The sequence below is a fragment of the Opisthorchis viverrini genome (assembly GCF_000715545.1).
Source record: "Opisthorchis viverrini unplaced genomic scaffold opera_v5_42, whole genome shotgun sequence".
NCBI classification, from domain to species: Eukaryota; Metazoa; Platyhelminthes; class Trematoda; order Opisthorchiida; family Opisthorchiidae; genus Opisthorchis; species Opisthorchis viverrini.
The window spans coordinates 1,039,287-1,051,169 of record NW_008751698.1 but is presented as its reverse complement, the minus strand read 5'-3'; the positions used below and the strand labels follow the sequence as shown (position 1 = coordinate 1,051,169).

General features: G+C 42.4%; 4 protein-coding genes across 4 annotated transcripts in view; 2 read left to right on the top strand and 2 right to left on the bottom strand.

Annotated features, from left to right (window-relative positions):
* The window catches only part of T265_03088 (hypothetical protein), a gene marked incomplete at both ends in the record, with an annotated part of 46,246 nt that extends 40,025 nt beyond the window's left edge, over positions 1-6,221 (top strand). Inside the window, 4 exons of the mRNA XM_009167493.1 lie at positions 908-1,209; positions 1,326-1,618; positions 3,568-3,688; positions 5,381-6,221. Of these exons, the coding sequence (XP_009165757.1) occupies positions 908-1,209; positions 1,326-1,618; positions 3,568-3,688; positions 5,381-5,623 (959 nt within the window). The remainder of the gene's footprint in view (positions 1-907; positions 1,210-1,325; positions 1,619-3,567; positions 3,689-5,380) is intronic.
* The window catches only part of T265_03087 (hypothetical protein), a gene marked incomplete at both ends in the record, with an annotated part of 115,624 nt that extends 107,208 nt beyond the window's left edge, over positions 1-8,416 (bottom strand). The window contains one exon of the mRNA XM_009167492.1: positions 8,369-8,416. Coding sequence (XP_009165756.1) covers positions 8,369-8,416 — 48 coding nt within the window. The remainder of the gene's footprint in view (positions 1-8,368) is intronic.
* Positions 8,417-10,538: 2,122 nt separating this feature from the next.
* The window catches only part of T265_03086 (hypothetical protein), a gene marked incomplete at both ends in the record, with an annotated part of 39,545 nt that continues 38,200 nt past the window's right edge, over positions 10,539-11,883 (bottom strand). Inside the window, one exon of the mRNA XM_009167491.1 lies at positions 10,539-10,757. Within this exon, the coding sequence (XP_009165755.1) occupies positions 10,539-10,757 (219 nt within the window). The remainder of the gene's footprint in view (positions 10,758-11,883) is intronic.
* The window catches only part of T265_03085 (hypothetical protein), a gene marked incomplete at both ends in the record, with an annotated part of 40,371 nt that continues 39,095 nt past the window's right edge, over positions 10,608-11,883 (top strand). Inside the window, one exon of the mRNA XM_009167490.1 lies at positions 10,608-10,733. Within this exon, the coding sequence (XP_009165754.1) occupies positions 10,608-10,733 (126 nt within the window). The remainder of the gene's footprint in view (positions 10,734-11,883) is intronic.

The following is an 11,883-nucleotide window of genomic DNA, read 5'->3' as shown; positions in this document are numbered from 1 at the left end:
TATATATATATATATATATATATATAGAAGCGGCCGCAATGCGCAAAACGTCCGAACCTTTCTGTTAAATTTGTACGCTTAGCTGCACTTTGTGTAAGAAATGATCTTTTAAGTGACGTTCTTGGAACAGCCCAAAAATGGAACACTTTCCCAGAACTGAGGTGTACATATTCTTGAAATCAACTTCGTATCACAACCGTACAAGTTTATACACACAAACCTTTTTTTCTGCTTTTGTCCATGTAAGTGTTTATGGTGCTGTTTGGCATAATCCAAAAGGGCTCAATAGTGGCTTTAAAAGACCAGTTATTTGTTCATCCCAAAGAATTAGCACATTGTTGTACACTTTAATACCTTGACAGAGCTATCACAGTATATCCAGTGTTGTTTTCGGTGGCCCGTTGCTCGCTATTTGCTCCTTTCTTCCTCTCCTTAAGTTTTTCATATCCGATTGGGCGAGAAAAAGCAAGAATCAACTAATTACCCATGGATTAAAATTCATACACATTACTCTCCATCTTAAATTGAGCTTCAAGATAACCAACTCCGGCTGCTGACTCTAAAACTAGTTTTTTGAGACCACTCAGACCATCTCCGTGAGTGCTGTGCTCAACTACATGATGACATCTAAGGGAATCGTCTTAGGAAAGGCAGATATATTGTAATAGTGCTACTATGTGAGCATATGGGATGTATTTTTAGCCATTTTCATACATCAGCTCATCATCCCATTGATGAAAACAACCGAGAAGTTGGTCTGATATTGATCAATTAATCTTTCAGGAGCAATATTAATTAATCTGGAAGATGATTGAGATTGATTGACAGCCCCACGCAATGGAGAAATTTGTGATATTATAAAAATCCCATTCAGGCCTTCTATCTAAAATTTTTTTTCATTTTATAGTGCCAAGAATGAGAATGCCGTCACATCCACCACCATCTCGCTATGAAACGCAATCCGAATATGGCGCAGATGTCGATGGATTTAGATGGGAATCAAATATCACGCCAAGCTGGGTGAGCGGAACCCGTTCAGCACCAAGTTTTGGTACCACCAAGAAGTCAAGCACTACGGGGACTATCATTCTTCAGACACACCGTGGAACTACACCGCGTGCGACTACACCGGTCCAGCGTCCCTCGGAAGTTTGTATAAGACAACACTCACAATATGCCACCGGGCCTTTCTCACCCAGTTCACCGGAGGTACGGTCTTATTTTCTTCCCTGCAATGAGAATCAAGAATTGGTCGTTTTTATTTACATGCATGCTTTTAAGTACGTGTAGTTTATATTTACTCCTTTTTCTTTATACCATCAAAGAGACAACAATCCTCTCCAGGGAGATTTTACACAGTAAGACCTCCACAAGTCACAGTATCACCGACCCGTCAGCCGCAATATTCCACAACCATCCGTGTTCACGATCCATACACCATGAGTCCACAAGGAAAGGTCGTATCCAACGGAACAACCAGAGTTTACCCGGGAAGGCGATATCCTTCCACCATGGGACGTCAGGTTTACGGTTTTAATTCTTCAGATACACAACAAGGCCACCCGATTATTGTGCCGGGTCGCATGGTACAGCCGTTGCGTGTGAACGTTTTCAGCAGGTGAGCAAGTACACCCAGCGCAGGTGAATTTATCCTTACCAATCAATCTTCAATCCAGTTTTTTTCGAAAATAAGCCAGTATACTTGAGATGATCATTTTATTTCATTACACACAAAATGATGTTCTGTCACCTGCATTCAGCATTTAAAACGATAGAAAAAACTGTAAAGTCAACGCTTTCTGTGTTATTCGCGCGTGGATCAAGGTTCGTTTGTGCCGCAAGGTACAGCTCGACTCTGGCTGATTTTAAAGGCAGGTAGCGCAGACACCCGACAGTATCAAAGAGAAGCCCACAGAACATGGTAGATGCTTGACTATTAGTGCGACTGATTTTGAAGGCAGCAAACGCTGGCATTACTGCAACGTAACGAACCGATTATTTAAACCGCCCAAGTTGAGCGAAAATTCAAGTCGTTGCAACTTTAGTCTCAGTCATTGGTCGTACCATATTGTCGCTAGCTGCACAGTGACCTTAAGATATTTACTAGCCAGACAGAGTGCACCAGTCAGAACAATGACGTGTGATATACAGCCGTAACTTGATGTGATATGGAAGATGCCTGATGGGGTGACTAGTGGTTGTTCCGTCGTCTTTTGTTACCTTGTGAAATCCGCTTAGCTACTGCTCAGTTTATCATCTGGATAACCAGCTCTTGTCATCGGTGTGAAGGTGCACGGGTTGTACCGCGCTAGGTCGCACTGCTGTGCTGGATAAAATCTGTCTGTTAAAGCCATTGTCACATGGCATTGACGAAAGTATCCCGGTTACTGAGTGAGACCATTAAAGTGGTTTGGCGAAACGGAAGCATTTAGTTACATTGTCAGTTTGTTTGTTGAAAATTACTCTCATAAATGGTGAGTATTAGTCATTAGGTGTAATACTGAAGGGGAACGGTAAAATAGGTAAGGTGTTGCTACACGTGTCCACCTTTCTTTTATAAAATTATAACGAAGACACTGAGGGGGGCTTGCATTCAAATGTGCCGTTCCAGTTGTTTGCAAAACATCATTTTTTACTCTTTGCAACTCTTCCGAAATGTAGGCACCGTCGTAAATGGAACATTCCCACATTACTGGAGGTGGTCTCCCAAGCGAGAGGTTGTCATAGAGGATTTTTTACATACAAAATTCAGACGAGTCTTCACCTGGTTAGCCAAAAAACTTAAATCCTGCAGACCAATATGTCACCCTATAGTTGGACTTGTATTGCTATCTTAAGTGCAGAATCCCTGGTAAGCAAAATCCATAGTGCCGACAATATTCCATTTTGCAGCATACTTTTACGAACATCTGAGCTGTGCATATTTATTTCGCTTTCACTGTGACTGCGTTTGAAGAAGGCGGTCGGAAGACTATGAACGGGGCAAATGACCATCAGTCGCAAACTACCTCCCTTTGGATTCGCTCATCAGTATCATCGTCATCGTCATCATGAGAGACAGGTGTTAGAGTCAGCAGCTCTCTGTTTAATCCAAAGCTTTAAAAACTAATAAGATTTTTTTTAGTTCGGAGGCACGAAAAAAACCAAACTGAGGGGTCTCAAACCAAACCGATGGCATATGAAGTTGTTTTTTCCGCCAGAGCACAGCTTTCTAACTTTGAAAAGTTGTTGGCGTTGAGGAATTGTTTCTGATTGGGAGGCCACATAAGCGTCCAGATTTGTGTACTTCATAATGCAGACAAACCACTTTCCGTTTGATCCGTGCAGCTAGATGGTTCTACTTAACTGACTATAACTAAAGGGGTCTTCAAACGACTAAGTAAGCCTAGCAGATTTTAAAAACGAGGGGAAATATTGGTGGATCTACCTAGGATTGTTCAGTCGTGCTATTTTTACTTGGTTTTATACTAAGGTCATTCCAATAAGAGATCGTTGATTGTAAACTTATATAATTTGCATTTGTCACTGATACGGTATTTTGTCTTTGTTGATGTTCCCTTCCTGTAGTGACTCATCAACCGTACACTACAGTCCGACAAGTAAAGTAGACAACTCATGGTCCAATGCTACTCCCGTTTATCCAGCATATCCAGCAAACCTCGAACGATCTTATCACGTAGATACTCACGTAAGCACATCCATACTTTGTGTTATTTAGATGACCTGTTAAACAGAAAAATGCCTCCGTATTTTGTACCATAATTCGGTCAAATAACTCTATTTGTACGTATTTGAGCATCCTTATTGTCGAAAGTCTTAAAATATCTGCTAAGAGTGGAATGATCGAGTTGATCCTTGGGCAGTACACTGCACACATGTTATGATGAATGCCTCAACAAGCAAAGAAACAAGTTTTATCACACTAAGCTGAATTAGTGTAGAAATAACGACGACCTAACTGACAAAATAAGCCCGTGATAATCACTTACGTACTCATGACATCATCATGGTGAACTATTTGAATGTGCCAATAAAATGTGTTTTTTTTTAATCTAAAAATTGTATTTTCTGATGAGGACTTTGACAATGAGACAGGCTTCACGGCATCAGCTGCAGCTAAGAAATCGTGTTTTTTTAGTTCAAACTCTCTGCGGAATAATGTGGATAAAGCCATTGATAGGGACAATTGGTTATGTAGTTCAGCCATTTTTCGCTACGTGGCTAAAGGTTCTGTAGGGGTGGTGAATTTTTGGTGATTTAAAAGCCCCATCGCTTCTTACTGAAATCCGAACACCATATTACAGTAAATTTATATCAGACTACAATTGTATCAAGTCGTATTTTATCACATCATGCACCATATTATTGGGGAACTTTTTAAAGACCGTACGTTGTATGAGAATTACGTCATTATTAAGCCACTCAAACCCCTGGTTATTTTCAATTTGTTAAAGTTGTGTTTATCCAAATGATTTTGGCGCCCCCATCACTAGGGTGTCTTAGAATCTCGGAGGCGAATCTCATATCTACTGCTTATTCGTTATACTTACCTTTATTCCTTAACGCTCGCTGATAAGATGGTCACGTATACTTTTATGTGCCCTGTCTCCTCAGTCATAAACCATCCACAATGCAGGAAAGACCGTGACAAAGGCAGGAAAAGACACGCCATAGCGAGTAATAAATGGTAGTAGGATGAACTGTGTGAACTATTCTAGCTCTAGATAGGGGAGCATGTGGATCACAATCTCGTCCTCATGAAAGGATATTTTGGCCTTGTGTTGTGGAACAAATGATATGTTACACCCATAAATCACTCCTCACGCATAACTTCTAGTGCTCAGTATATTCTTGCTAGCGCTGGGGCCAGGTTATCTGATTCAAAACACAATAAAAGCTTGCATCTGGAGCCTTTCTTACGTATGAAAATGCAATTTACCGCTGACATTTATAGTCCTCGAGGCCATTAAATCCCCGTGTGATCATGTCGAAGAACAAAACAAGGAGATTTTCACTTTCCTAAACAAAACTATCCATACTGATTTTTGACACAGAAGATAAAGTTGGTGGCTCGCGCAATGCGTCTGCCAGTTACTTCATCCGTCCAGTTTCGCAAATTTACTGAGTACTTCAGACAGAACTTGACTGATATCTTCAGTGCCTATTTGCGTGGCTGAACGTTGTACATTGGCGATGCGTCAACAAATAGGCCTAAACTAAGAGGAATCTCTATTAATGATGGCGGAAGATTTCGGAAGACCTTGCTAAGCTCACCGAGCACTCATAAAATATCGTTCCACACGGTCCAGAAATGTATAAACGGAATATCAAATGCTCAACATTCAAACACCATACAAACTACATGTTTATTCCTTGTCAGGTACAGCCGGACCGGTATCGTCGAGGGCTTTCTGTGCAACCTGTGGCCATCTACTCAAGGCCATCTTCCCCAGTTTATCGCCGAACTGAGTCACAGCAGATTTGGCGACCACTTCAAGCTCCAAACTGGGTACCAACAGAACAAGCTAAAAGGCATGGGAGGTATATTTCATCACCCAAGTCACCCTCAGTGCGACAAAAAGCGCCGGAGCCCCAAGACCAATATGGTGTTTCGGAGTTCTAAACATTCAGTATCAACTAGCATGTTATCTTTGCTATTTCTACGGAGGCCAAGACGAAAGAGCAAAGATGTGATTTGTTTTTGTTCGTCTTGGTTAGTTGCTAGATTTTCGCGCAAAATTTTCGCCACTTTTTCTTTATTTGCGGACCTTTCTTATTAACTGTTCAGTTAATGCAGATCACCCCAAAATTTTCCAAAAACCACTATAATTTGAACACTCGATTTTCTGAATAAACAATTTGAATTCCTACGGAGACCAGTAGATGAACCAAGCTTTATAAGGTGCCATCATCTTGCTGCAAAAAAAACGCATCATGGAGAATTTTGTCTGCTTTTTGAGAAGTATCACCTTGACAAAACAACTTCCGCAACTACACTCAAAACCATGACCGAACCACTCTCGTGCTAACAAAATGCCCCGTTAATTTCAGCACCAAACAACTGCTTTCATTACCCAAATTTCCACCAACGTGTTTCCTGAGTGAATTGGATTTCTCTTTTCTCCCCCCTAAAAACTTGCACCCCTAGCACATTTTTATTTCAAACGCCGTGTCTGCCGTTAGTTTTCCAACGAACGAAATAAATGACTCTTCTGAAAAAGAACTTTAGCGTTTTTTTCTTATTTTTGATCAACAGTTTTATTGCGAAAGATTTCATCCAGAAATTGGAAGTATGTAAACGCCTAATAAGATGCTTTAATATAATTGATTGGTTCACTGGGGAAAAGTCACTGATACATGGTATGTCACCGAACATATTGAGCATCAAACTTACAGATAAATGCACGAAGTTTACGGTTCATTTTCAGTGGTAACTTAGTACCCTTCTCTGTGAAGCCCGTAGTGTGCCAGTGTTTGAGCAGTTCCAATTAGGGTTTCGCCCCGTGATTGTAGTTCAGTATTGTCGAAAAATCTGTAAGCGCCGTGCGCTTGCTTCCTCTTTACTATGCTGACTCATCAGCGGTCCCTTGCCAACTGGCAGCCTCCTGACTGGTATTTGAAAACCGGATAATTAGCACTGATCAGCTCGCACATCTGCCGGATACGGCTCTATTAGCCCTCCAATCACACGTGCTATCGAACGATTGCCATATGTAGCAAGTCTTTGGAAAACGCCTTCGACCAGTTTTCAACCGATCTAGATGTATCAGAGTAAAACGTGTTTACATGCTACAGTTCTTCGCCAGCTGACAGATTAACTGAAGTGAACTACCGTGGTTAGTTTCCTCCGAGTGCCATTTTTGACCAAATAATCGACGGTAAAATTAGATGCAAAAATGCCGGACAATTATCTTGCATCGAAATATTTTCGTCTCAGACCCAAGGAACAATAGTTTGTGTTGAATCACATTGTTCGGCGCATAGATGGGTGGATTTTCAATGTACCGGAATATTTCATTTACCGCCATGTCAGGTAACCTAGTTCTGTGCTAGTTGAAAGTTATATTTATGGCAAAGTTGGAAAATATATTACGTGAGGACGATATATGATTACTACATTTGTATCTCAGACATATGAATGACAGGCTTTCAACAGGTGAAGAGATAAGAGATCGAATTGTTGTTTTAAGAGTCTTTAGTAATGCTCGCATTTTGAATTCTGGCATCATTAGATGTACTACCACGCAGATGGTTACATAGAAGGAAGTGGTTCCAGAAGGCCAGCACGGATCACTCAATGCACTGGCGTCTATAGCTGGGTACATTTCAGAAATAAACACAATAAAGTGCCCCACCCGTTTGACATAACAACGGAACTAGGTGCAGAGGACAAGATTCCAGAAAAACTCTGTTTCTCATTTCACACTGAGAAATTTCGGAAGCCCACCTAAGAGTTATCTGCACCCAAATCACCCAATTGGCAGGTGTCAAGGCGGACGGTGTGACCAAGTCCGTGAATAAGCCAGCCACTTTCAAAGAAGCGATGAGAGTTGTGACAAAGAGAATGTTTAGAGGACCAATGAAGCAGACCTTATTCCTTTACAGCTAATCACTTGAACAGCGTTTAGGCTATAATCAAGCGATCGAACAATTGGCAATGGCTACTAGTTCACTTGCTCCTGGGAAATATTCTATGTCAGCCGTTTGGGGGACACAACGTGAACGCGTTTTGAATATATGGCCTGTTGATCCTCTGAAAGATCTGTGAAAATTTTTTAACAGTCCTTGGTACACCTCAGAGACATAATGTATCAAGTAATTCGTGCAACAGATTTAGCCACGAAGAACCGGACCAGAATGTGAGACCCCAATGAGGCTGTGACCAATCCAGAATTGTGTTTTATAGGACATTATGCTTGCACGTCATGGCCTGAGTAGCCGTTTTACGGCAATCCAAAGCAAGCAGTAAAACTATTTATTGTAACCTAAGTTCGTTTTTGGAGGCAGTCGAATGTGAGATAGATTAGAGTTGGTCAATTCATTTTTTCCTGGACATCGCATATTTCGGTAATTCTAAACAATTATAATGGGGTATTCACGATGTAGAATAGTTACGTAAACCAGCGTTGATGGCATTTTCCCAGAACAAGAATATGGCCAAGAAACTGACAATCAAAAACATCGCCCAGTCACTTCACAGTAAGAACTTACAACTGGTCGGCTAACCGTGTCATTGGCTTACAGACGTTCCTCTCGTGACTTCAGCACATCAGCCCTAGTTAATAACATACTGGCTGTCTTTGAGAGTATTCTATTTAGTTGTGCATACGTTTTGGAAACAGCTGCAGTGCCTTGACCACTGAGCTACCTCCCTAGTTGCACTCTGAAATGCTTGGACTGGGGGTCGCTGGTTCATTCTGCCTCTCTTTCCACCTGAAAACTGGTTGTCTATGTTTCCACGTTTTCTAATTTGGTAACTGATATCGGCGTTTCATTTCACTGCAAACTCCCTTTTAAACCACTGGGCATGTGCTGATACAACGGCGAGATCCTGAAAAATTTAATGCATATCAATTTTTTCTTGTCAATTCCTATATCCTTGGTGCTCATTTTCTTACAGAGCCCCATGCTTTACTTATTTGAGACTCTGCTACCTTCTTCAACATCCGAGATTGACGGTCTTCCAGGAGTCCTCAGATAGAACGGAGGTGAGTTACTGCCGCATTACCCAGTGGTAGCCAGGAACAGCAGAGATGAATGGGTGAGCTTCGAAAACCGGAACTTTGCCCGGTAGGCTTGCAATCAAACACTCAGCTATCTTGAGTTCGGTCCAGAGATAAAGTGACCGTTAATTTTTGCATGCGAAACATGCCACTGTCTCCGTTGTCTTTCGTCACCTAAGCTGCTCTCAGCCAAGTTGCAGCCTTCCATCCGTATCGCTGACGCCATTCTGATGTTTTTCTTTGGTATCGGGCAAAATACTGGCTCTCTTTCCGCAAGAAAGTACCGTTCTACTCCACGAACCTGATAAATTTCTGATGTTCCCAAAAAGCCCTTTCAGTAGTTTTGCTTTTAAGCCCACAAAACTTTCCGACCACTTAATGTCTGAGTATGCCTAACCGCCAGTTCTGAGGACTGTCCGTACACCGGATTCACGGATTCACAGATTGATACACAGGATCGAGGCTTTTGCCCAAGTTTCCCGGGTCGGTTTTGTTCTTGTCGGTCAGCGGCTGTCGTTCACCAGAAGGGCACAAGTGAAAAAAGGGTGTAGCACTGTTCTCTATATCCCCGGCGCGGGTCAATATGCTTGCCAGCGCGAGGATTAGCATAAATAAATGTCTAATAGTGCTTTAAACTGGGTTCTAGAAGGAGCGTGGACAACCGTCGGAGGAAAGTCATTCCACGCACCCACTACCCGAAATGAGAAAAAATTTCGCCTAATGAATGTGTTTGCTCTGAACTTGAAAATTATCTCACTATGTCCTCGCCGTGTGTTTGCTGGGTCAACGTTGAAAAACCTGTTTGTCAAGCTTTGTTCAAACAGGGATTAGGTAGGAGTTATGTCCCCACGGAGGCGAGGGTACTCCAGAGGAAAGAGATCAAGCACCGCGAGACGCGTTTCGTAGTCCACGGATTTGAGGCCGGCAACCATTCTCGTAGCGGCCTGCTGGACAAGCTCAATGGGGATGACGTCTTTCGTGCGACCTGAGTAGACAACTTGGTTGCCGTACTCAAGGGCCCCATAGAGTGTTTGGAAGTCCGCGCTAGTAATACGGAAGGTACGTCGGATCATCCGTAAAATGGCGAATGTCTTTTGGGCCGATTCCTCATGGTGCAGTGAGAAGGACAAGTTTGAGGATACCCAGATGCCCAAATCCTTTTTGGAGTCTATCCTCATGATGTTTTCTGGTCTCTTTTCACCATGCATGACAAAGGCATTTCCTGAGTCTCCTCCAAAACACATCGTTCAGAGGAAGATGCCAGTCCAACGACCACTGCTTGGCAGCGTCTACATCCGTTTGGAGGGCACTGAAATTGGAACTCCAGGATTTCAAGTCGTCCGCAAAAAGTAAACACGGACCTGCAAGAAAGTCTTGAAGGTCATTGACGTAGATCAGAAACAGCACTGGTCCCAAGACGGAGCCATGAGGAACTCCAATGGAGAACGGCGCTGGAGAAGAGTAGGTCGAACCTATTCCCACTCGGAATGATCTGTCTGATAGGAACGCCTTGATCCAGCGGAGGATTTTTCCCTGAATCCCGTAAGACTCGAGTTTGTGGAGCAGTGGTACGTGTGGGAATCTAGCAAATGCTTTTGAGAAGTCGAAAAATATGGCATCCGGTATGAGTCCTTTGTGCCTGGCTTGGGCTAAGCTGTCCATAAACACGAGCATGTTTGGGAGAAATCCGTGTTCAGCTGAAGATATCAGGTTGCTGAAATTAAAGTGATCTAGGATGGCTCGCTTCAGAATGTGTTCCATCACCTTGCATCGCACGCTAGTGAAGCTTATAGACCTGTAGCTGTCAAGCGATTGTCAGCCACCAGTTTCGTAGATTGGCGTGACGATCTCTTCGTCAGGTGACTGACAAAACACAAGGTGTAAATGATTTGCCAGTTTGGAGGACGTTTCCTTCAGGATCCTTGGATGGATCTCGTCGGGCTCCAACGCGCAGAATTGGTTGATCTTGTGCAAGAGTTGAAGAATGTCCTCCACAGTGAAGACCAATCGGTTAGAGGTTGTTCGTAGTCTCGCCTTGACAAGGGTGGATGTGACGAGGATGCTGGGGCTGAGTATAGACAGTCCGTCAAAATCCGTCAAGCTACCACATTTCTCCAGTACGATGTACTGGCTTCTAATTTATGCCCAGTTTCTTCTGCTCACGGTGCCGACCCTAGTTTCATGACACTAAGTCATTGACTATCATTTTGATATAATGCTTTTGCTACGTTTATGGCAGTGGTATTTGGGAAAACTCTACCACCCCATCTTAATTTCCTGCCTTATCAGATGCAGTATTCATTTGAAACGTTCAACGGCCAACTTTACAAAAATAGCTTTGACTTTTAGCTAGGGGCAGCACTTTCAGATTTACTTGAAATTCGGCTTTTTACTTCAAGTTTATCGTCAGAATAAAGTGAATAGGTATTCTTCCATGGTAATCTGTGATGAACATGTCTGATACTCTATTCATTGCTCTATTCATTATTCTCTTGTTTTAATATTCCATATGCTGTACATATTCGCCAATTCGAATACATACGTGCTGGTTGCCACTCTTCGCTGAATTCTGGATTTCTAGTTTGTCGGGTTGTACCGATATACGTACGAAACTTAATTACCACAGATACCCATGTCTGAACATCGGGCTCAAATCACCGAATCTGTTTCGTGTAACAATAATACTGGCGATTTCCCGACAAACATATCAAAGCGTAAGATCTATCCGCCAGAAGGTCACTGGACCAATATTCTTCTGTTGATAGGTTTGGCAACTTGGGCACAGGACCTTTGCAGGTAAATTTCTGAGTAGATGAGAAACTGTCGGATTTCACCTTTGTTTACATTATTACTGAATTTGGGTTATACGAACTAACACAACTGAATTGCTTCCTTTCCGGTGTGCATGAAGCACTGTATGCCTCACTGTACGAAGACGATTAAAACAAGAAGATTTTGGATTAAGTCTCGCCAGGTGCAAGGAATTGCTACATTTTCTGTGTATTCATCTTCCATGTATCTGACAAACCGTAAACTTGAAAACTACGCTATTTCCGGCTCTATATCCACTCCAAGTGTTTGCTAAATGAGATAACAAGTACCAAAACGTACCGATAAGTCAGTCACGTGGTCAAGTTGGCGTGCCATATCTGCGGATGAG